Here is a 21,874-nt window from a genome sequence, read left to right as displayed (position 1 = left end):
AGATCTCTGTTTAAAACAGCTAACAATCGGGGGTGCCTGGGTGGCTCAGTCGTTAAGCGTCTGCCTTCGGCTCAGGTCATGATCCTAGAACCCTGGGATCGAGCCCCACATCGGGCTCCCTGCTCAGCGGGAAGCCAGCTTCTCCCTCTCCCTCTCCCCCTGCTTGTGTTCCCTCTCTCGCTGTGTCTCTGTCAAATAAATACATAAAATCTTTTAAATAAATAAATAAATAAATAAATAAAACAGCTAACAATCATAAGTGCTAGTATTTAAAGCACTAACTTTGGCGATCTAGGACACTTTATCCAGAATTTTTCTCACTACCAGTCATGATTTAGGTTGTGTTGTCTTTTCATTTTTTAAATCTAATTTTTAACTCAAGACCTTTTGACAATTCTGAAATATAGCTCTTCATAACTGGCATGCTCCTTGGTACTTTTTTCACACCTACCTGTTAAACTTTATTTGGTTAAACCAACCCCAACATTACTAAATGTTACAATGAACTAGTTAGACTAGATGGACAAGCCTCACAGTCTTATGTGGAATATCAGATATCAGACACTCCACTTAAATACCTCAACGTCTCCACATGTTAATATAGTAGTCTTGACAGGTGTGATTTTCAGCTATTGGGGAGGGACAGGAACAAGTCGTTAAGTTTCAATTCTGCTTAAATACGGTTGTGAATCCTGCGCACCGGGATGCACTGTGGGAGTGCATAGGGGGTCAGTAAGTGGCCTAGACAGGCACCACAATCCACTTGCTCTCCATGTTTCACCATGGGGGGGTCAAACTTTTTCTGTAAAGGGCCAGAAGTAAATATTTTAGGCTTTGCAGGCCATACTGTCTCTGTGGCAACTACTTAACCCTGCTGTTACAATGCGGAAAAGCAGCCATGGGCAATTCAAAAAGGAACGAGCATGGCTGTGTTCCAATGAAACTTTATTTATCAACAATGCAATTGGAATTTCATACTTTTCCACATGTCAGGAGAGACTACATTTCATATTCACCTTTAAAAACGTAAAAACCGTTCTTGGCCAGCCAGCCACACAAAAACAGGCCACCTTGGCCCGCGGGCCGCAGTTTGCAGATCCCTGCTTTATCCCACAGGCACAGACTCTGGCAAAAGGGGACGAGGTTAACGTCAAGGAATGTGTCCGCCAGAGGTGAGGAGGTCACACCCGCGAGCCCAGTGCGCCCAGCCCGGCGCTTCCCGGGTCACGCCTGGGACCGGCCACCTGCATCGCCGCCTGCAGCGTGCAGGTGGCGGCGGAGGAAGAGGCAAGGAGAAGAGGGCCGCAACGGAGGCCTAGGACCCGGGGCAGTGAGGTGCAGGACCGGGTCTCCGACGGGCCCGGGAACCTGGGACTTCCCCCAGGTGTATCCCCTGGGTCGCTGCCGCCGCAGGTCGGTCACTCACTCGGATAGGCCGGCACGGACGAAGGCCACAGCAACAGCGCAACTAGAAGGACTAAGAACTTCATGGGCATCGTCCGCAGCACTCCGCCATGCGACGGGAACGTCCTGGGCCACTAGGCCGGGTACCTCAGGGCCGAAAAGAGAGGGTGTCTACGGCGACCGTCCCCCCTCAGGGCCGTGGGCGCCCTGCAACGGTTGTCCCCAGCGCGCAGGCGCAGCGAGGGGTGGGGGAGGGGAGCGCGAGCGGCCGAGGCCCGCCCCTCCTGGAGCGGCGCGCAGGAGGCGGGGCGACAGCGCTCCGCCGCGCCCCGGTGCGCATGCTCGCTCGGGATTCGAAGCTCTTCGCCGCGCGCCGGGCTCCGAACGTCCGGAAGCCCGGGCGACTTCTGGAGCTGTGAGGGCTGGCGTGTGGCGGGACTCGGCGGCTCCGCGAAGGCTGGGCGTGTAGCCGTGCCTGAAACACTGCCACTGCGTGGAAGGAACTGTCTGATGGAAGACACAGACGAGTAGCCTGGCAGTTACAGCCGCGTGGAAGTGCTGCAGTGGGGGAAGCACTCGGCACTGTGAAGCCCAGAGGAGGTCCCCCAACTCAGAAGGGCGGGGAGGAGGCTCCCGAGATGGAAGAAAGCTGGACGCACCCCGAGAACCGAAAATAGTCGGGTCTAATTGCAGCGATGGGGGCAGGTGTTGGAGGTGAGGGAGGAGAGCTAAGTAGTCATTAAAGCCACTTTAAGGGGCTTGGGTTTGTTTTGTTTTTTTAAAAGATTCTCTCCCCCCCCCCCTTTTAAAGCCAAACTATGGAGACAAGCTATGGCGAATAGATCTGTGGTTGTCTAGGGTTAGGGATGGGGGAGAGCCTGGCTATAAAAGGATAGCATGAGGGAGTGATTTGGAGCGGCAGGTAGTTGTGGCCTCAGAATCTATACATGTGTTAAAATTCACAGAACTGTACACCACCAAGAGTAAGTTTTACTATAGGGTAATATTTAAAAATCTATATGTACCCATATCTTTGCTTCAGGAAACAAAGGGCTTGGGTTTTATTCTGAGGTAATGGGGAGATACTGCAAGGTTTAGAGCTGGGAAAGGTGTCATGAGACTTTCATTTCACAAAGCTCTCCTTGCTGTGTCGAGAACTGGTTGGAGGGAAGGAAGCAAGACTAAGAGGCCAGGAGCCAAGTTAGAAGACTGTTACAGTATTCCAAGCACGGATTGACAGAGACCTGGACTCATGCTGGCAGAGCACATGGGGCCCGTGGACAGATTTGAAAGACATTTAGAGTTAGAATTAACAAGACTGGGAAATTGTCTGAATGTGAGGACTGAGGGAGAAGGAGATCATGCTCATGTTTCTGGCTTGAGCACCTTGCGTGTGGTGTGAGATGGGGAATACGGGAGTTGGGGATGGAGGAAAAGAAGTTTAGTTTCAACATTGTTGTGTTGAGATGGGCTTGGGACATCCTACTGGCGGGGCCTGTCCAGTGAGCGAATGGATGTGGGGCCCTAGAAAAAGCTGAGATGAAGAGGGAGGTAGAGGAGGCATCAGCATCTAGAAGTGGGGATGTGTGGGATTGCCTGAGGAGAGCTTTTAGAGGTGAAGCCCTTTGGGCCTACATTAGATCCCTGGAAACTTTGGCAGGCTAGAAAGAGGAGGATGGATCAGCAAAGGAGATGGAAAATGGGGAGAGGAAAAGCAGGAAAGAATGGAAGCTTCATGGGAGAGGAGGAGTTTAAGGCTGTCACATGCCTCTGAGAAGTCAAACAGGAGAAGAACTTCCATTCAGCAACAGGATCCTTGACAGAAGCGGTTTCAGTGGAGTAGTTTAGGCAGAAGCCAGACTACATGAGTTGAGGAATGACTAAGAGCGCAGGAAATGGTGACAGCTAGTACAGACAACCTTTTCAAGTTTGGTGCAGGAATCTTAGGTGTGCTCTACCAGCACTCTAGCAGCCTTCTAGAATCAAATGCTTACAACTATTTGGAAAGCCATTTGGAATATGTGACCAAAGCCTTAACATAATATAAATACTATGATCTAATTTATATAAGTTCAGTGGCAGATATGTCCTAAGATAGCTGTAATGGATCATGATCTATAATATAATTTTTTTAAAAAAAGAATGGTAAAGTTTGTTTCTAAATAAACATTCTAAAATATTGTTAGAATACTGGGCAAGTATTAAAATGGTGTTCATAAAGTATATCTAATTTGGGGAAATCTTTCTATTGTAGTGGATTATATTTGAAGTAGTAACTGAGGTCTCACCCTCTCTGGGCTTCTTGTCCCTCTACCTTTCATTCCACCGTTGGGATATCTGTGGTCACCTTAATGTATGTGCTTCAAGGAAGGACAGCTAGAGTCTTGAACAGAGAAATCAAAAGAAGGGCTGGATTTTTTTTTCAATCCATCATGGGGTTGAAAGCTAAATCACTTTTATAGGAGCTGCTGCTTAGGTGAAAAGTTTTGTTTTTGTTAATTTGTTTTGTTTGTGTTTTTCAGTGGACATGCTTGCTTGATTTTGAATATCAAAAGCCAAGGAAACTGGAGGACAGGAGAGCATAAACCATAGATGGTTTCAGGTGGATTCCAACCATAGGTGGATTCAGGATGATGTATAGTCTGTTTCCCCAATACTGATTGCAGTTTACATACAGAATCCCCTCACAGGTTTTGGTGGTTGCAGAGATTACTTACATCTCCCAAATTGAGTGAGGGGCTGTAAGTGAGAGGTTCAAAGAAGATGTCTGTCGGTTAAGCCCAGAGTTGGGGTTGTTTTTTGCTTTTTTGTATGTTTATATAAATCGGGTAAGACCTTAGTGGCTTTCATCTTATGGATCATCCAAATGGACATGTTGAAGGGCACCTAGCTGGCTCAGTCATAAGAAAATGTGACTCTTGGTCTCAGGGTCATAGGTTCAAGCGCCACATTGGGTGTAGAGATTACTTAAATAAACTTAAACAAAACAAAACAAAAACAAATGGACATGGTGAAATAGCCAAGGTGTATCCTTACTGTGGAAATTTAGTTACCAAGAATGACTTTTAACTGTGTACTTTATGATCTATGTACTAACATAGAAAAATCTCCAAAATAGGTTACTGAGTATTTTTTAAGTGTGGAAAAGCACATATCCATTTATGTAAAGTCATAGCACAGTTATATATTTATAATACTCCAGAAATCATTCTGGAAGAAAACACAGCAAGCTGATAGCAGTGCTTGCTTCTAGGAAAAGAAATGAGATTGGGTGGAAAAGAGGAGATTTTGAAGGGAGAATTTTTCTTTTTACTCTAATTTTTTCTCATCTCTTGAATTTTTCAAACAAGATTATATTATATATTATGCATTTCTCATGTAATTAAAAACTTTACAAAATCTAGAAGCTTAAAGGAGTAGTAGTAAAAGTAATATGCATTTTATGCTTCATGCTTTCTCCTACTGACTTCACTGAAATATTTTTATTTTTTTAGAGGGGGAGGGAGGGAGGAATGGAAGGAGAGGAAAAGAGAGAATCTTAAGTAGGCTCCATGTCCAGTGTGGAGGCCAATGAGGGGCTCAATCTCACGACCTTGAGATTATAACCTGAGCCCAAATCCGAGAGTCAGATGCTTAAGTGACTGAGCCACCCAGGAGCCCTTCACTGAAATATTTTAAAGTGACTAATTCACTACCAAAAAAAAAATGTATTTGGCCTGTATCTCTGCTTCACCTCTGGACTCTGTAAACTGTTCTGATATTTAATCACACAGTATCATTTCACGTTACATGATTTTTTTCCTCAGGGATGTATTGTATCTTCCCTTTATAGTGGTTCTTACGCTTCTCCATTTCACATAGCACCTTGTTGGTGCTCAATAAAGACTAACATAACAGTTCATGCTCTTCCAACCTAAAGGAAGAGATACCAACCTGTCCTTCCTCTGAACGTCCCAGACCTATCAAAATCCACTTGTGTTTCAAGGCCCAAATGCCACATCTGCTAGGAAGCCACCCCCTCCTCACCTCTCCAATTAGAATAGATCGTATTTTCCCTATCCCATATTTCCACAAGCTATATTACAGCTGTTTTTTTCATTTAATTACTGTGTTTTATTTTTACAAGTCAGTCTTCTCTACACCAAAGTCTTTGAGGTCAGAGAAGCAGATCTAAGTTATCTCTGCATTGCACCCTCCCTAGCCTAGCCAAAGTCTTGCATTCATTGGTTGCTCAATAAATGCATGTTTGAGTTCAAAGAAAATTGAAAGGTTGGTGTTTTTTCTGTAGGCTTCTACAGAATCCTGAAAGGAACTAAGTTACTCAGCTGCAGAGACAACTTCCAGCACAAATTTCAATCTCAAGAAACTCCTCAGCTCTTACGTGTCTATGATGCCATTATTTAAGCCCAGGTGAAAGGAATGGCACTGGTCTCATCTGCTCTTTTCTCTATATACCTCTACAAGTAATTCCAGACAATAAATTCCTAATTGTGAAATTGCTGTCAAATGGAATGCACCAATTTCCATACCCATCAATAATATAATGACTTAAGGGGCTCCTGGGTGGTTTAGTCGGTTAAGTGTCCAATTCTTGATTTCAGCTCAGGTCATGATCTCGGTCGTGAGATTGAGCCCCACATCGGGCTCTGTACTGGATGTGGAGCCTGCTTAAGATTCTCTCTCCCTCAGCCCCTCCACCCTGCCTGCTTGTGTGTGCTTTCTCTCTCTCAATAAACAAACAAACAAACAAACAAATTGCATAATGACTTACTAATACTGGGTGTCATCATCTTTGAGGACCAACTATGTTAAATATGGTATATTGTTCTTTTATCTGTTTTCCTTTGTTTTTCAGTGAGACAAAGAGTTCTGCTTACTCTCCCTCACTGCCCCCACCTAGAACTTCCCCTATACTCCTAGTGTGTATCTAAAGCCCGCATTTACCTGCTCTGTATTCTTTCTCCTGTTAATTAACCCAATGGATTTGAATTAATAGGCTAAGGTTAGCTAGAGTTATGTTTGTCTCCCTGAAGAATGAAGCATATTGGGGAAGTCCTTCCCCCATCCCCACTATTCTCCTGGAACCAATGCAAGGGTAGCTCTGACCATAGCCCTTGCTTTACTTAATGTCAAAGCAATTTTCAGATCTCAGATCTCAAATTTCACTTCCTAACACCACTTGGCACAGTGCCTGGCAAAATAGTTGAAATTCAATATTTACTAAATGAATGAATCCACCCACTTCCCTACCCATCCATCCACTCCACCGTTCTAAAACTCAGATAGCACTTACTAGCACAAGAGCACCAGCGGCTTTGTCCAAGAAGGACTTCAGCCACCTGGGGGCAGCAGAGCCTCGCCAATGGCTGGGCTAGAACTTGGCAATTACTTCTTGGCCTCTCCAGCTGGGAGTCTGGGAACTGGGTTCTGATTTTGTTGTGCTGGAGCATGTTTTGCTATCGTGTATTTTGTTTTATTCTCATAAACACACCAAATAGCATTTAATAATACTAAAAATGATTCTGTAATACTAGCCTTTATTCTCCAAGGGAGATTTTCTCAGTGCAGGCTGTTTAGAGGAATGTTGCATATCCAGTCTTCCTCTAGCTGTTAAAGCTACTCCATATGCATTTGCATTACAGACAGACCTGGGCTGAAATCAGTTTGTAAATGAGACCTGGAAGCACACAGAAGAAGTAGGCTGACGCTTGGGATTGCCCTCTTTCTACAGGTGCTGCACCACTTTAGGTAGGCAAATGCATTTTTTATTCACAATATAGGACTCTGAATTGGCTCCATGGAATGTTTTTGTTTTGTTTTAATAAATGGATGGCAAAGAAATTTTGGAATGGGGATGAGAAGAGTTTGGAAGGAGTCGCAAGCACGTGAGCCTAAGATTGTTGTTAGTTCTTTCCAGGGAAACCCTCCCTCTTTCCTTTTGTCTCTACAAAATCAGCATGCAAAATCCTGTGAAAGTCTAAGAATATAGCTTGTGACTTACAGAGATGTCAGAACAATGATTTATTGCCCTATGGATCCATCTACCTGGAAGGTCCCTGGAATTCTAAAGGAGTTCTCAATACAAATTTAATTTTAATTCACTTAACTTTTGAAAAATAGTATATGTCCCCATTAAACAGGAAGATTCTTAAGGACAGGGACTGTGTCTTTTTGTGTTTTGTGTCCCAGGGACTTTTCACAGTGTCTGGCAGAATGTGCTCTGTAAGTATTTGTTGAATAACTTGAAATTTCCTAGCTAATGCCACCAAATAAAATAGAAGGTGACCTTGGGTAAGAAAGACCTTAATCTCTCTGGATCTCATTTTCCTTTTTTTTTTTCAAATAGTAATGCTTTGTATTTGTTTACTGGCTTCAGTCTAAAGCTTACAGACTCTATATTTCCTTTTATATTCACAGGCATACCAGAAGGGTAGACTAAATATGTATTAGCATCCCAGTTCCATTGATGAGAAAATTGAGACTCAGGCTAAAAGATTTGGCCAGATCACCTAGCCACATTCATTCACTAAGACTACAAAACACAGGTCTTTTGCTTCTAAGTACAGCATGCTTTTCACTGTATTTCTCCAAACTGTAAGAGATAATCACACTAGTTAGTCTCTTCAAACCATTTTTCTGGCTCCAGCAGTAGTTCCCAGTCCTCACAGCACATTAGAATTAGTATAGAGCTTTTAAAAAATAACCAGTAATCAAGACCTTGCGTATTGGCAGCAGAGGGATAGCCATGTAGATCAATGGAACAGAATATAAAATCCAGAAAAAGACCCAGACATACATACCCAACCGATTTTTTACAAAATGCAAAAGCAATTCAGTGGAAAAAGGGTAACCTTTTCAAGAGATGGAGCTGGGGCAATTGGACATCCATAGGTTAAAAAATATAACTCAAACTAAACCTCACACCTTTCACAAATATTAACTCAAAATGGATCACTGTAAAACTTTAGGGAAAAAAATAGAAAAAAAAACACTTTAGGACCTAGGACTGGGCAAAAAATTCTTACACTTGACACGAAAAGCATGACTATATAAAAAAAATTGATAAATTGGACTTCCTCAAAATTAGTAACATTTTTTCCAAAAAAGACCCTGTTAAAAGGGTGAAAAGACAAGCTACAGGCTTAGAGAAAATATCTGTGAACTACAAATCTGACAAAGGACTACTATCCAGAATACATAAAGAGTTCTCAAAACTCAGCAGAAAAGAAAAAATTCAATTAGAAATGGGCAAGACACAGTTCACTCAAGAGAATCTACAGGTGGCAAATATTGCACATGAAAGGATGTTTAATATCATTAGCCATTAGGGAATTGCAAATTAAACTCACCATGAGATACCACCACACACATATTAGAATTACTAAAATAAAAATAGTGACAACACCAAATGCTGCCAAGAATGAAGGGAAAGGGGCACCTGGCTGGCTCAGTTGGAAGAGCCTGTGACTCTTGATTTAGGGGTCATGAGTTTGAGCCCCTTGTTGGATATAAAGATTACTTAAATAAACTTTTTTAAAAAGAATGCGGGGAAACAAGATTACTCATAAATTGCTGGTGGGATATAAAATGTTCTAACAATTATGAATGACAGTTTGGCATTTTCTTATAAAACCCAATGAAACAACTATATGACTCAGTAGTTGCAATCTTGAGCACTTATCCAAGAGAATTAAAAACTTGTGTTTATACAAAAATTTGGACATGAATCTTCATAGCAGCTTTATTCATAATAACCAAAAAAGTTGGAAACAACTTAGCTGTCATTCAATGGGTAAATGGTTAAACAAGCTGATAGGATTTTTTATTGCCTAATGTATGGTCTCTCTTGGAGAATGTTCCATGTGCACTTCAGTAGAATGTGTATTCTGCTATTATTGGGTGGAATGTCCTATATATGTCTGTTAGGTCTAGTTGGTTTACAGTGTTGTTCTATTTCCTTATTGGTCTTCTGTTTACATGTTCTATTCATTATTGAAAGTATGATATTGCAGTCTCCAACTACCATTGTTGAGCTATTTTCCACTTCTATTCTATCACTATTTGCTTCATATATTTGGGGGCTCTGTTGCTTGGTGTGTATAATTATTATAACTTCTTGATGAATTGACCCCTCTACCAATATATTATGTCCTTGTTTGTCTCATAATGGTTTTTGAATTAAGGTCTATTTTTTTCTATTTTACTATTGTCATAAAGTTCTGTTTGGCTTACCATTTGCATGGGAATATCTTTTTACAAACTTTCACTTTCAACCTATGCATGTCCTTATATCTAAAGTGACTCTCTTGTAGGTAAAGAGTTTCCGAGACAAACAAAAACTAAAGGAGTTTGTGACCACTAAACCAGCCCTGCAAGAAATATTAAAGGGGATTCTTTGAGTGGAAGAAAAGACCAAAAGTGAGAAAGACTAGAAAGGAATAAACAAAATCTTCAGAAGCAATGACAAAACAAGTAATAAAATGGCACTAAATACATATCTATCAACAATTACTCTGAAGGTAAATGGACTAAACACTCCAATTAAAAGACATAGGGTGTCAGAATGGATAAAAAAAATAAGACCCCTCTATGTGCTGCCTACAAGAGACAAATTTTAGACCTAAAGATACCTGCAGATTCAAAGTGAGGGGATGGAAAAACATTTATCATGCAAATGGACAGCAAAAGAAAGCCAGGGTAGCAATACTTCTATCAGACAAAGTAGATTTTAAAACAAATACTGTAACAAGAGATGAAGAAGGGCATTATATCATAATAAAGGGAACTGTCCAACAAGAAAATCTAACAATTGTAAATATTTATTCCCCTAACTTGGGAGCACCCACTTGTATAAAACAAAAAGAAATATAAAGGAACTCTTTGATAATAATACAATAATAGTAGGGGAATTTAACACTCCACTTACATCAATGGACAGATCATCTAAGCAAAAAATCAACAAGGAAACAATGGCTTTGAATGACACACTGGGCCAGATGGACTTAACAGATATAGTCAGAACATTTCATCCTAAAGCAGCAGAATACACATTCTTTTCAAGTGCACATGGGACATTCTCCAGAATAGATAACATACTTGGTCACAAATCAGGCCTCAATGAGTACAAAAAGATTGAAATTATACCATGTATATTTTCTGACCACAACACTATGAAGCTTGAAGTCAACCACAAGAAAAAAATATGGAAAGACCACAAATACATGGAGGTTAAAGGACATGCTACTAAAGAGTGAATGGGTCAACCAGGAAATTAAAGAAGAAATAAAAAATTACATGGAAACAAATGAAAATGAAAACACTATGGTCCAAAACTTTTGGGATGCAGCAAAAACAGTCATAAGAAGGAAGTGTATAGCAATACAGGCCTACCTCAAGAAGCAAGAAAAATCTTAAACAACCTAACCTTACACCTAAAGGAGCTATTAAAAGAAAAATAAATGAAGCTTAAAGCCAGCAGAAGAAGGGAAATAATAAAGATTGGAGCAGAAATAAATGATATAGAAACAAACAAACAAAAACAGAAGAGATCAATGAAACCAAGAGCTGGGAGCTGGTTTTTGAAAAAATCAATAAAATTGATAAACTCCTAGCCAGATTTATCAAAAAGAAGATAAAGGACCCAAGTAAATAAAATCATAAATGAGAGAGGAGAAATCACAACCAACACTACAGAAATACAAACAATTATAAGAGAATATTATGAAAAATTATATGCTAACAAATGGGACAACCTGGAAGAAATGGACAAATTCCTAGAAACATATAAACTACCAAAACTGAAACAGGAAGAAATAGAAAACTTGAACAGACTGATAACCAGCAAAGAAATTGAATAAGTAATCAAAAATCTCCCAACAAACAGAAGTGCAGGGCCAGATGGCTTTTCAAGGGAATTCTAGCAAACATTTAAAGAAGAGTTAACACCTGTGCTTGCTTCAGCAGAACATACACTAAAGAAGAGTTAATACCTATTCTTCTCAAACTATTCTAAAAAAATAGAAATGGAAGGGAAACTTCCAAACTCATTCTATGAGGCCAGCATTACCCTGATTCCAAAACCAGACGACTCCACTAAAAAAGAGAACTACAGGCCCATATCCCTGATGAACATGGATGCAAAAATTCTCAACAAAATACTAGCAAATAGAATCCAACAGTACATTAAAATGATCATTCACCATGATCAACTGGGATTTATTCCTGGGCTGCAAGGGTGGTTCAATATTTGTAAATCAACAACGTGATACACTACATTAATAAAAAAAAAGGATAAGAACCATATGATTCTCTTAATAAATGCAGAAAAAACATTTGACAAAGTGCAACATCCATTCTTGATAAAAATCCTCAACAAAGTAGGATTAGAGGGAACATATCTCAACATAATAAAGGCCATATATGAAAAATCCACAGCTAATATCATCCTCAATGGGGAAAAACCAAGAGCTTTTCCTCTATGGTAAGGAATAAGACAGGAATGTCCACTCCCACTACTGTTATTTAACATAGTACTGGAAGTCCTAGCCTCAGCAATCAGATGACAAGATGAAATAAAAGACATCCAAATCAGCAAGGAAGAAGTCAAACTTTCACTATTTACAGACAACATGATAGTATATATAGAAAACCCAAAAGACTCCACCAAAAATTCCTAGAACTGATACACGAATTCAGTAAATTTGCAGGATACAAAATCAACACACAGAAATCTGTTGCATTTCTATATCCCCAATAATGAAACAGCAGAAAGAGAAATCAAGGAATCGATCTCATTTACAATTGCACCAACCCATAAGATCCCTAGGAATAAACCTAACCAAAAAGGTTAAAGATCTGTACTCTGATAACTATAAAACACTTATGAAAGAAACTGATAACATAAAGAAATGGAAAGACATTCCATGTTCATGGATTGGAAGAACAAATATTGTTAAAATGTCTATACCACCCAAAGGAATCTACAGATTTAATGCAATCCCTATCAAAATACCAATAGCATTTTTCACAGAGCTAGAACAAACAATCCTAAAATTTATATGGAACCATCAAAGACTCCGAATAGCTAAAGCAATCTTGGAAAAGAAAAGCAAAGCTGGAGGCATCACGATTCTGGACTTCAAGTTATGTTACAAAACTGTAGTGATCAAGATAGTATGGCACTGGCACAAAAACAGACACATAGATCAATGGAACAGAATAGAAAACCCAGAAATGGACCCACAACTATATGGTTTACTAACCTTCAGCAAAGCAGGAAAGAATATCCAATGGAAAAAAGACAGTCTCTTCAACAAATGGTGTTGGGAAAACTGGACAGCCACATGCAGAAGAATGAAACCGGACCACTTTCTTACATTATACACATAAATAAATTCAAAATGGATTAAAGCCTAAATGTGAAACAGGAAACCATCAAGATCCTACAGGAGAACACAGGCAGCAACCTCCTTGACCTCGGCCAAAGGAACTTCTTACTGGACATGTCACCAGAGGCAAGGAAAACAAAAGCAAAAATGAACTATTGGGACTTCATCAAGATAAAAAGCTTCTGCACAGTGAAGGAAATAATAAAAAAAACTAAAAGGCAGCCTATAGAATGGGAGAGGATATTTGCAAATGACATAGCTAATAAAGGGTTAGTATCCAAAATTTATAAAGAACTTATCCAACTCAACACCCAAAAAACAAATAATCCAATCAAGAAACGGGCAAAAGACAGGAATACACATTTTTCCAAAGAACACATCCAAATGGCCAACAGACACATGAAAAGATACTCAACATCACTCATCATCAGGGAAATGCAAATCAAAACCATAATGAGACACCACCTCACACCTGTCAGAATGGCTAAAATTGACAACACAGGAAATAACAGGTATTGGTGAGGATGCAGAGAAAGGGGAACCCTCATGTACTGGTGGGAATGCAAACTGGTGCAGCCACTCTGGAAAACAGTATGGTGGTTCCTCAAAAAGTTACAAATAGAACTACAATCCAGCAATTGCACTACTAGGTATTTACCCAAAGGATACAAAAGTACAGATCTGAAGGGGTACATGCACTCTGATGTTTATAGCAGCATTATCAACAATAGCCAAATTATGGAAAGAGCTCAAGTGTACATCAACTGATGAATAAAGAAGATAAAGAAGATATATATGTATATCTTATATCTCTATATATCTATATTCCTTTATAGATATATAGAGATATAGATAGATATCTATATCTATAATGGAATAGTACTCAGCCATAAAAAGGAATGAAATCATGCCATTTACAATGATGTGGACAGAGTAGAGAGTATATGCTAAGTGAAATAAGTCAGAGAAAGACAAATACCATGTGATTTCACTCACATGTGGTATTTAAGAAACAAAACAGATGAACATAGGGGAAAAAAGAAAAAAGAGGGGCAAACCAGAAAACACACTCTTAACTATGGAGAACAAACTGAGGGTTATTGGAGGGGTGATGAGTGGGGGGATGGGTTAAATGGGTGATGGGTATTAAGGAGGGCATGTGTTGTGATGAGCACTGGGTGTTGTGATGAATCACTAAATTCTACACCTGAAACTTAAAAAATAAATAAATAAATAAAAATTAGAAAAAAATAAAGTGAGTCTCTTTTAATCCACACATATTTGGATCATAGTTTTTTTAAATTCATCCTGCCAATCTCTGCCTTTTGCTGGAGAGTTTAATTCATTTACATTTAAAGTGACTATTGATAAAAGACTTACTTTTTCATTTGCTATTTGTTTTCTGTATATCTTATACTTTTTTGTTTTTCTGTTTTCTTCATTACTGCCTTCTTTGGTGCTCATTAATTTTTTTGTAGTGCACCATTGTGATTCCTGTCTCATTTCCTTTTGTGTATAATTTTTAGATATTTTCCTAGTGGTTACCATGGAGATTACAATTAACATCCTAAATAGCAATCTAGTTTGAATTGATTCCAACGTAACTTTAATAGCATACAAAATTCTGCTCCTATACAGCTCCATTTCCTTCTTAGTTTTTTTTTTCTCACGAATTACATCTTTATACGTTGTGCACCCATGACATAAACTCAGTGATTGTTTTCTGCATTTGTCTTTTAATCATGTAGGATATAAAAAATGGAGTTAGAAACCAAAATACAGCAATACTGGCTTTTATATTTACCTACGTACTTACTTCTACTGGAGAGCTATATTTTTCATATGGCTTTGAGTTACTGCTTAGTGTCTGTTCATTTCAACCCAAAGAACACTTTTAAGCATTTCTTGTGTGACAGTTTTACTGGAAGCAAATTCCTTCAGTTTTTGCCTATTCAGAAATGTCCTAATTTCTCCTTCATTTTTGAAGGATAATTTTGCCATATACACAATTCTCAGCTGCCAGGTTTTTTTTTTTTTTTTTCTTTCAGAACATTAAAAAATGTCATCTCACTCGCTTCTGGCCTCCATGTGTCTGATGAGAAATCTGCTTTAATCTTATTGAAAATCCTTTTTATATACTTAGTCAACTTATCTGTTGCTACTTTCAAGGTTCTCTTTGTCTTTGGCTGTTGACAATTTGATTATGTGTCTCAGCGTGGCTCTCTTTGTGTTTATCCTTCTTGAAATTTCTTGAGCTTCTTGAGTGTGTAGATTCATGTCTTTTATCAAATTTGGGGAGTGTGATGCCATTATTTCTTCAAATATTCTTTGTGCACCTTTCTCTCTGTCCTTTCCTTCTGGAACCCCCATTGTACATATGTTAGTATGGTAGTGTCCTACACATCTCTCAGGCTCTGTTGAGTTTTCTTCGTTCTTTTTTCTTTTTGTTCCTCAAACTGGATATTTTCACTTGATCTAACTTCAAGTTTGCCATTTTTTTCTTCTTCCTGTTCAAATCTCGTATTGAAACCCTCTAGTAGGTTTTCATTCAGTTATGGTATTCTCGGCTTCAGAATTCCAGTTTGGCTCTTTTTCTATCATTTCTATTTCTATGTTAATACTCTCTTTCTCTGTATTGTTTTCCAGTTTTTTTTTTTTTATTTTATTTTAGTCACCATACAATACATCATTGGTTTTTGATGTGGTGATCCACGATCCGTTGTTTTCATATAACACCCAGTGCTCCATGCAGTACGTGCCCTCCTTAATACCCATCACCAGGCTAACCAATCCCCCTGCCCACCTCCCCTCTAAAACCCTGTTTGTTTTTCAGAGTCCATAGTCTCTCATGGTTCGTCTCTCCCTCCAATTCCCCCCCCCATTTTTCCCTTCCTTCTCCTAATGTCCTCCATGCTATTCCTTATGTTCCACAAATAAGTGAAACCATAGGATAATTGACTTTCTCTGCTTGACTTATTTCACTTAGCATAATCTCCTCCAGTCCCATCCATGTTGATGTAAAAGTTGGGTATTCATCTTTTCTGATGGCTGAGTAATATTCCATTGTATATGTGGACCACATCTTCTTTATCCATTCATCTGTTGAAGGGCATCTCAGTTCTTTCCACAGTTTGGCTATTGCGGACATTGCTGCTATGAACATTGGGGTGCATATGGCCCTTCTTTTCACTACATCTGTGTCTTTGGGGTAAATACGCAGGAGTGCAATTGCTGGGTCATAGGGTAGCTCTATTTTTAATTTTTTGAGGAACCTCCACACTGTTTTCCCAAGTGGCTGTACCAATTTGCATTCCCACCAACAATGTAAGAGGGTTCCCCTTTCTCCACAACCTCTCCAACATTTGTTGTTTCTTTCCCTGTCCATTTTTGCCATTCTAACTGGTGTAAGGTGGTATCTCAGTGTGGTTTTGATTTGGATTTCCCTGATGGCTAATGATGATGAACATTTTTTCATGTGTCTGTTAGCCATTTGTATGTCTTCTTCAGAGAAGTGTCCTTTCATATCTTCTGCCCACTTTTTGACTTGATTATTTGTTTTTTGGGTGTTGAGTTTGAGAAGTTCTTTATAGATCTTGGATACCAGCCCTTTATCTGTAGTGTCATTTGCAAATATGTTCTCCCATTCTGTGGGTTGCCTCCTTGTTTTGTTGAATGTTTCCTTTGCTGTGCAGAAGCTTTTTATCTTGATGAAGTCCCAAAAGTTCATTTTTGCCTTTGTTTCACTAGCTTCTGGAGATGTATCTTGAAAGAAGTTGCTGTGGGCGATGTCAAAGAGGTTACTGCCTATGTTCTCCTCTAGGATGTTGATGGATTTCTGTCTCACATTGAGGTCTTTCATCCACTTTGAGTTTATCTTTGTGAATGGTGTTAGAGAATGGTCGAGTTTCATTCTTCTGCATGTGGCTGTCCAATTTTCCCAGCGACTGTCTTTTTTCCATTGCATGTTTTTTCCTGCTTTGTCGAAGATTATTTGACCATAGAGTTGAGGGTCCATATCTGGGTTCTCTATTCTGTTCCATTGGTCTATATGTCTATTTTTGTGCCAGTACCATGCTGTCTTGGTGATCACAGCTTTGTAATATAGCTTGAAATCAGGCAACGCGATTCCCCGCAGCTTTGTTTTTCTTTTTCAACATTTCCTTGGCGATTTGGGGTCTTTTCTGATTCCATACAAATTTTAGGATTGTTTGTTCCAGCACTTCGAAAAATGTTATTGGAATTTTGATCGGGATGGCATTGAAGGTATAGATTGCTCTGGGTAGCATAGACATTTTAACAATGTTTATTCTTCCGATCCATGAGCATGGAATATTTTTCCATCTTTTTGTGTCTTCTTCAATTTCTTTCCTGAGTGTTTTGTAGTTCCTAGAGTATAGATCCTTTACCTCTCTGGTTAGGTTTATTCCGAGGTATCTTATGGTTTTTGGTGCTATTGTAAATGGAATCGTTTCTCTAATTTCTCTTTCTACAGTTGTGTTGTTAGTGTATAAGAAAGCAACTGATTTCTGTGCATTGATTTTGTATCCGGCCACATTACTGAATTGCTGTATGAGTTCTAGTAATTTGGGGGTGGAGTCTTTTGGGTTTTCCACATAAAGTATCATGTCGTCTGCGAAAAGAGAGAGTTTGACTTCTTTGCCAATTTGAATACCTTTTATTTCTTTTTGTTGTCTGATTGCTGTTGCTAGGACTTCTAGTACTATGTTGAACAATAGTGGTGAGAGTGGGCATCCTTGACGTGTTCCTGATCTTAAGGGAAAGGCTCTCAGCTTTTCCCCATTGAGGATGATATTCGCTGTGGGTTTTTCATAGATGGATTTTATGAGCTTGAGGAATGTTCCCTCTATTCCTATACTCTGGAGAGTTTTAATCAGGAAAGGACGTTGTATTTTGTCAAATGCTTTTTCTGCATCAATTGAGAGGACCATATGGTTCTTCTCCCTCCTCTTATTAATGTGTTCTATCACATTGATTGATTTGTGAATGTTGAACCACGCTTGCATGCCGGGGGTAAATCCCACTTGGTCGTGGTGGATGATCCTTTTAATGTATTGTTGGATCCTATTAGCTAGGATTTTGTTGAGGATTTTGGAATCCATATTCATCAGGGATATCGGTCTGAAATTCTCCTTTTTGATGGGGTCTTTGCCTGGTTTGGGGATTAAGGTAATGCTGGCCTCATAGAGTGAGTTTGGAAGTTTTCCTTCTGTTTCTATTTTTTGAAACAACTTCAGTAGAATAGGTATTATTTCTTCTTTGAATGTTTGGTAGAATTCCCCAGGGAATCCATCAGGCCCTGGACTCTTGTTTTTCGGGAGGTTTTTGATCACTGCTTCAATCTCGTTACTGGTTATTGGCCTATTCAGGTTGTCAATTTCTTCCTGTTTCAGTCTTGGCAGCTTATAGGTTTCCAGGAAGGCCTCCATTTCATCTAGATTGCTCAGTTTATTGGCATATAGTTGTTGATAATAATTTCTAATAATTGTTTCTATTTCCTTGGTGTTAGTCGTGATCTCTCCCCTTTCATTCATAATTTTATTAATTTGGGTCCTTTCTCTTTTCTTTTGGATAAGTCTGGCCAGTGGTTTATCGATCTTATTAATTCTTTCAAAGAACCAACTTTTAGTTTCGTTGATCTGATCTACTGTGTTTCTGGTTTCTAATTCATTGATTTCTGCTCTAATTTTAATTATTTCTCTTCTAATGCATGGCTTAGGCATCGTTTGTTGCTTTTTCTCTAGTTCTTTAAGGTGTAGAGTTAGTTGGTGAATTTGGGATTTTTCTATTTTTTTGAGTGAGGCTTGGATGGCTATGTATTTCCCCCTTAGGACCGCCTTTGCAGTATCCCATAGATACATCCCAAAACACACATCTGATGTGTTTTCGTTCTCATTGATTTCCATGAATTGTTTAAGTTCTTCTTTGATTTCCTGGTTGACCCAAACATTCTTGAGCAGAGTGGTCTTTAGCTTCCAAGTGTTTGAATTTCTGCCAAATTTTTTCTTGTGATTGAGTTCCAGTTTTAGAGCATTGTGGTCTGAGAATATGCAGGGAATAATCTCAATCTTTTGGTATTGGTTGAGACCTGATTTGTGACCCAGTATATGGTCTATTCTGGAGAAAGTTCCATGTGCACTCTAGAAGAATGAGTATTCTGTTGTTTTAGGGTGGAATGTTCTGTAAATATCTATGAGGTCCATCTGATCCAATGTATCACTCAAAGCTCTTGTTTCCTTGTTGATTTTCTGCTTAGATGATCTGTCCATTGCTGAGAGTGGAGTATTGAGGTCTCCTACAATGAACGTATTGTTATCACTATGACTCTTTATTTTGGTTAACAGTTGGCTTATGTAGATGGCTGCTCCCATGTTGGGGGCATAGATATTTACAATTGTTAGATCTACTTGTTGGATAGACCCTTTAAGAATGATATCGTGTCCTTCTGTGTCTCTTATTACAGACTTTAGTTTAAAATCTAATTTGTCTGATATAGGAATTGCTACCCCAGCTTTCTTTTGAGGTCCGCTGGCATGGAAGATGGATCTCCATCCCTTCACTTTCAGTCTGGATGTATCTTTAGGTTCAAAATGAGTCTCTTGTAGACAGCATATGGATGGGTCCTGTCTTTTTATCCAATCTGCAACCCTGTGCCATTTTATGGGAGCGTTTAGGCCATTCATGTTGAGAGTGATTATTGAAAGATATGAATTAATTGTCATCATGTTGCCTGTGAAGACGTTGTTTTTATAGATTGTCCCTGTAAATTTCTGTTGTATATCACTCTTGGGGTCTTTCTCCTTTTATAGAACCCCCCTTAATATATCTTGCAGGGCCGGCTTAGTGGTCACATATTCTTTCAGTTTCTGCCGGTCGTGGAAGCTCTGCATCTTTCCATCCATTCTAAATGAAAGCCTTGCCAGATAAAGTATTCTTGGCTGCATGTTCTTCTCATTTAATACCCTGAATATGTCTTGCCAGGCCTTTCTGGCTTGCCAGGTCTCTGTGGATAGGTCTGACATTATTCTGATGTTCCTCCCTCTGTATGTAAGGAACCTCTTCCCCCTAACTGCCCTTAAGATGGTTTCCTTGGTTCTAAGATTTGCAAGTTTTATTATTGCATGCTGGGGTGTTGGCCTGTTTTCCTTGATCTTAGGAGGGGTCCTCTCTGCCTCTAGGATTCGAATGTTTGTTTCCTTCCCCAGATTAGGGAAGTTCTCAGCTACGATTTGCTCAAATACATCTTCTAGTCCTCTCTCTCTCTCCACTCCCTCCGGGATTCCAATTATTCTGACATTGGAATGCTTCATGGTGTCACTTATTTCTCTGATTCTATTTTCATGGATTCTGAGTTGTTTTTCCCTGGCCTCCTCTTTTCCCTTTTTATCTGTTATATTGTCTTCCAGGTCACTTATTCGCTCTTCTGCCTCAGTTACCCTAGCTGTTAGATCATCTAGATTGGATTGGATCTCATTGATAGCATTTTTAAGTTCTGCCAATTCACCTTTCATTTCTGCCCTTAGAGACTCTATGTTGCCATTAATTGATTTCTCCATTCTAGCCATTGTCTTCACAATTGCCAGCCTGAATTCCATCTCTGACATCTTGGTTATATCTGCATCCATTTGTAAATCTGCAGCATAAGTCATAATCTCTGAATCTTTTCTATTTTGGGGGCTCCTCCTCCTAGTCATTCTGTTGATGGGTGTTTGAGGGAATCTACAGAGTCCAAATTATTGACCAGAACCCAAGCAAGATGCACCTGTTTTCTTGGGACCTTAGGGTTGCTGGCCTCTTGTTTTCCCAGCCTGTCTTCTGTGGGAGGGGCCTGCCACACTGTTACTCAGGCAACCCTGTTTGGGCGGTGTTGCCTTGCCCCACTGTGGCGGGGGAATGGGCTCAGTGGGAATCAGTTTTGGGGGCTTTTGTTCTCTGGCAGCTTTCCCTGGTGGCTTTCCGCGTCTCTTCCACGAGTCAGAGCAGAAGAGACCGTTTCCAACCCTCTGCCTCAGAGCAGAGAGACCGCAGTCTGTTCTTCAGTGAGCCCGCCAGGCCACACTGTCTCCCTTTCTGTCCGTGCTGCTATAAACTGCAGCGTCCTGGGTTGTGCGCCCCTCCGCAGTGCCCCCAGTCCTGCCTCCAGGTTGGGGCACGTCTCTGCCCTTTGTGCTTCTAAAACCACCAGCTGCTCCCAGTTCGTGCGCACGACCCCGCCGCTCTGGGTTTCTGTCCCGGGGGCTGCAGTTCGCAGGCGCGACCCCACCACTCTGGGTTTCCGCCCAGGGGGCTGCCCTAAAGTCCTTTCCCCACCACTACCAGTCTGTGAGTCTGTGCCCCGTCCACAGCGAGTGAGACTGTCACTCACTGGCAGTGTAGTATCCCCACGGCCAGGTGCCCTCCTGCTGCTGTTTATCCTCCGATATCTGCCCACGGAATCACGGCTCCCCGCTTTGTACCTCAAAACTAACTGCCTGCGATATTCTGTTTGTAGAGATCCAGATCTTCTTACATCTCAGGCTGGTTTCATGGGAGCTCAGAGTGGTCTGGTAGATATCCAGCTCAATTCCGGGGACCAGTTGAAATAGGGTCCCCTACTCCTCTGCCATCTTTCCCCCCTCTTGTTTTCAGTTTTCCTTTACCTATTTGTTCATGGTTTTCTTTAGTTCTTTGAGAATATTAAAGACAATTTATTTAAAAGCTTTTTCTAGTAAGTTCAATGTCTTCCCTAGGGACATTCATATCTTCTGTGAATGGGCCATACTTTCTTATTTCTTTTTATACTACATAATTTTTTTAAAAAACTGAACATTTTGAATGTTATAATATGGCAACTCCAAAAATCAGATTGTTTACTCCTTCAGTGTTTGTTATTGTTGCTTGCTATAAGCTTTAGCTATTTGTTTGCCTAATTACTTTTCTAAACTATTTTGTAAAGTTTTCAATCTTTGTTATAAGTGATCTCTGAAGTCTCTCTTTGTTTAGCTTATATTCAGGTAGTGTTTTAACAGATTTCCTTGAATTCCAGAAACTGAATGGGAAAAAGACACAGAGAGAGACCTCTCCCA

The 21,874-nt window shown here is 40.0% G+C and overlaps 1 protein-coding gene across 2 annotated transcripts in view; it reads right to left on the bottom strand.

Annotated features, from left to right (window-relative positions):
• Positions 1–1,625, bottom strand: part of SPESP1 (sperm equatorial segment protein 1) — a 29,493-nt gene extending 27,868 nt beyond the window's left edge. For both annotated transcript variants that reach the window (XR_004301051.1, XM_032417940.1), the window contains exon 1: positions 1,427–1,625. Coding sequence is in view for 1 of the 2 variants with exons in the window: in XM_032417940.1 (XP_032273831.1) it covers positions 1,427–1,496 (70 nt within the window). In the remaining variant the exon portion in view is untranslated. The remainder of the gene's footprint in view (positions 1–1,426) is intronic.
• Between the last annotated feature and the right edge of the window lie 20,249 nt (positions 1,626–21,874).

This window comes from Phoca vitulina, unplaced genomic scaffold, assembly GCF_004348235.1.
Source record: "Phoca vitulina isolate PV1807 unplaced genomic scaffold, GSC_HSeal_1.0 scaffold20, whole genome shotgun sequence".
Classification (NCBI taxonomy): Eukaryota; Metazoa; Chordata; class Mammalia; order Carnivora; family Phocidae; genus Phoca; species Phoca vitulina.
Note: the sequence above shows the minus strand (reverse complement) of the source record. Positions and strands in the feature narration are given on the sequence as shown.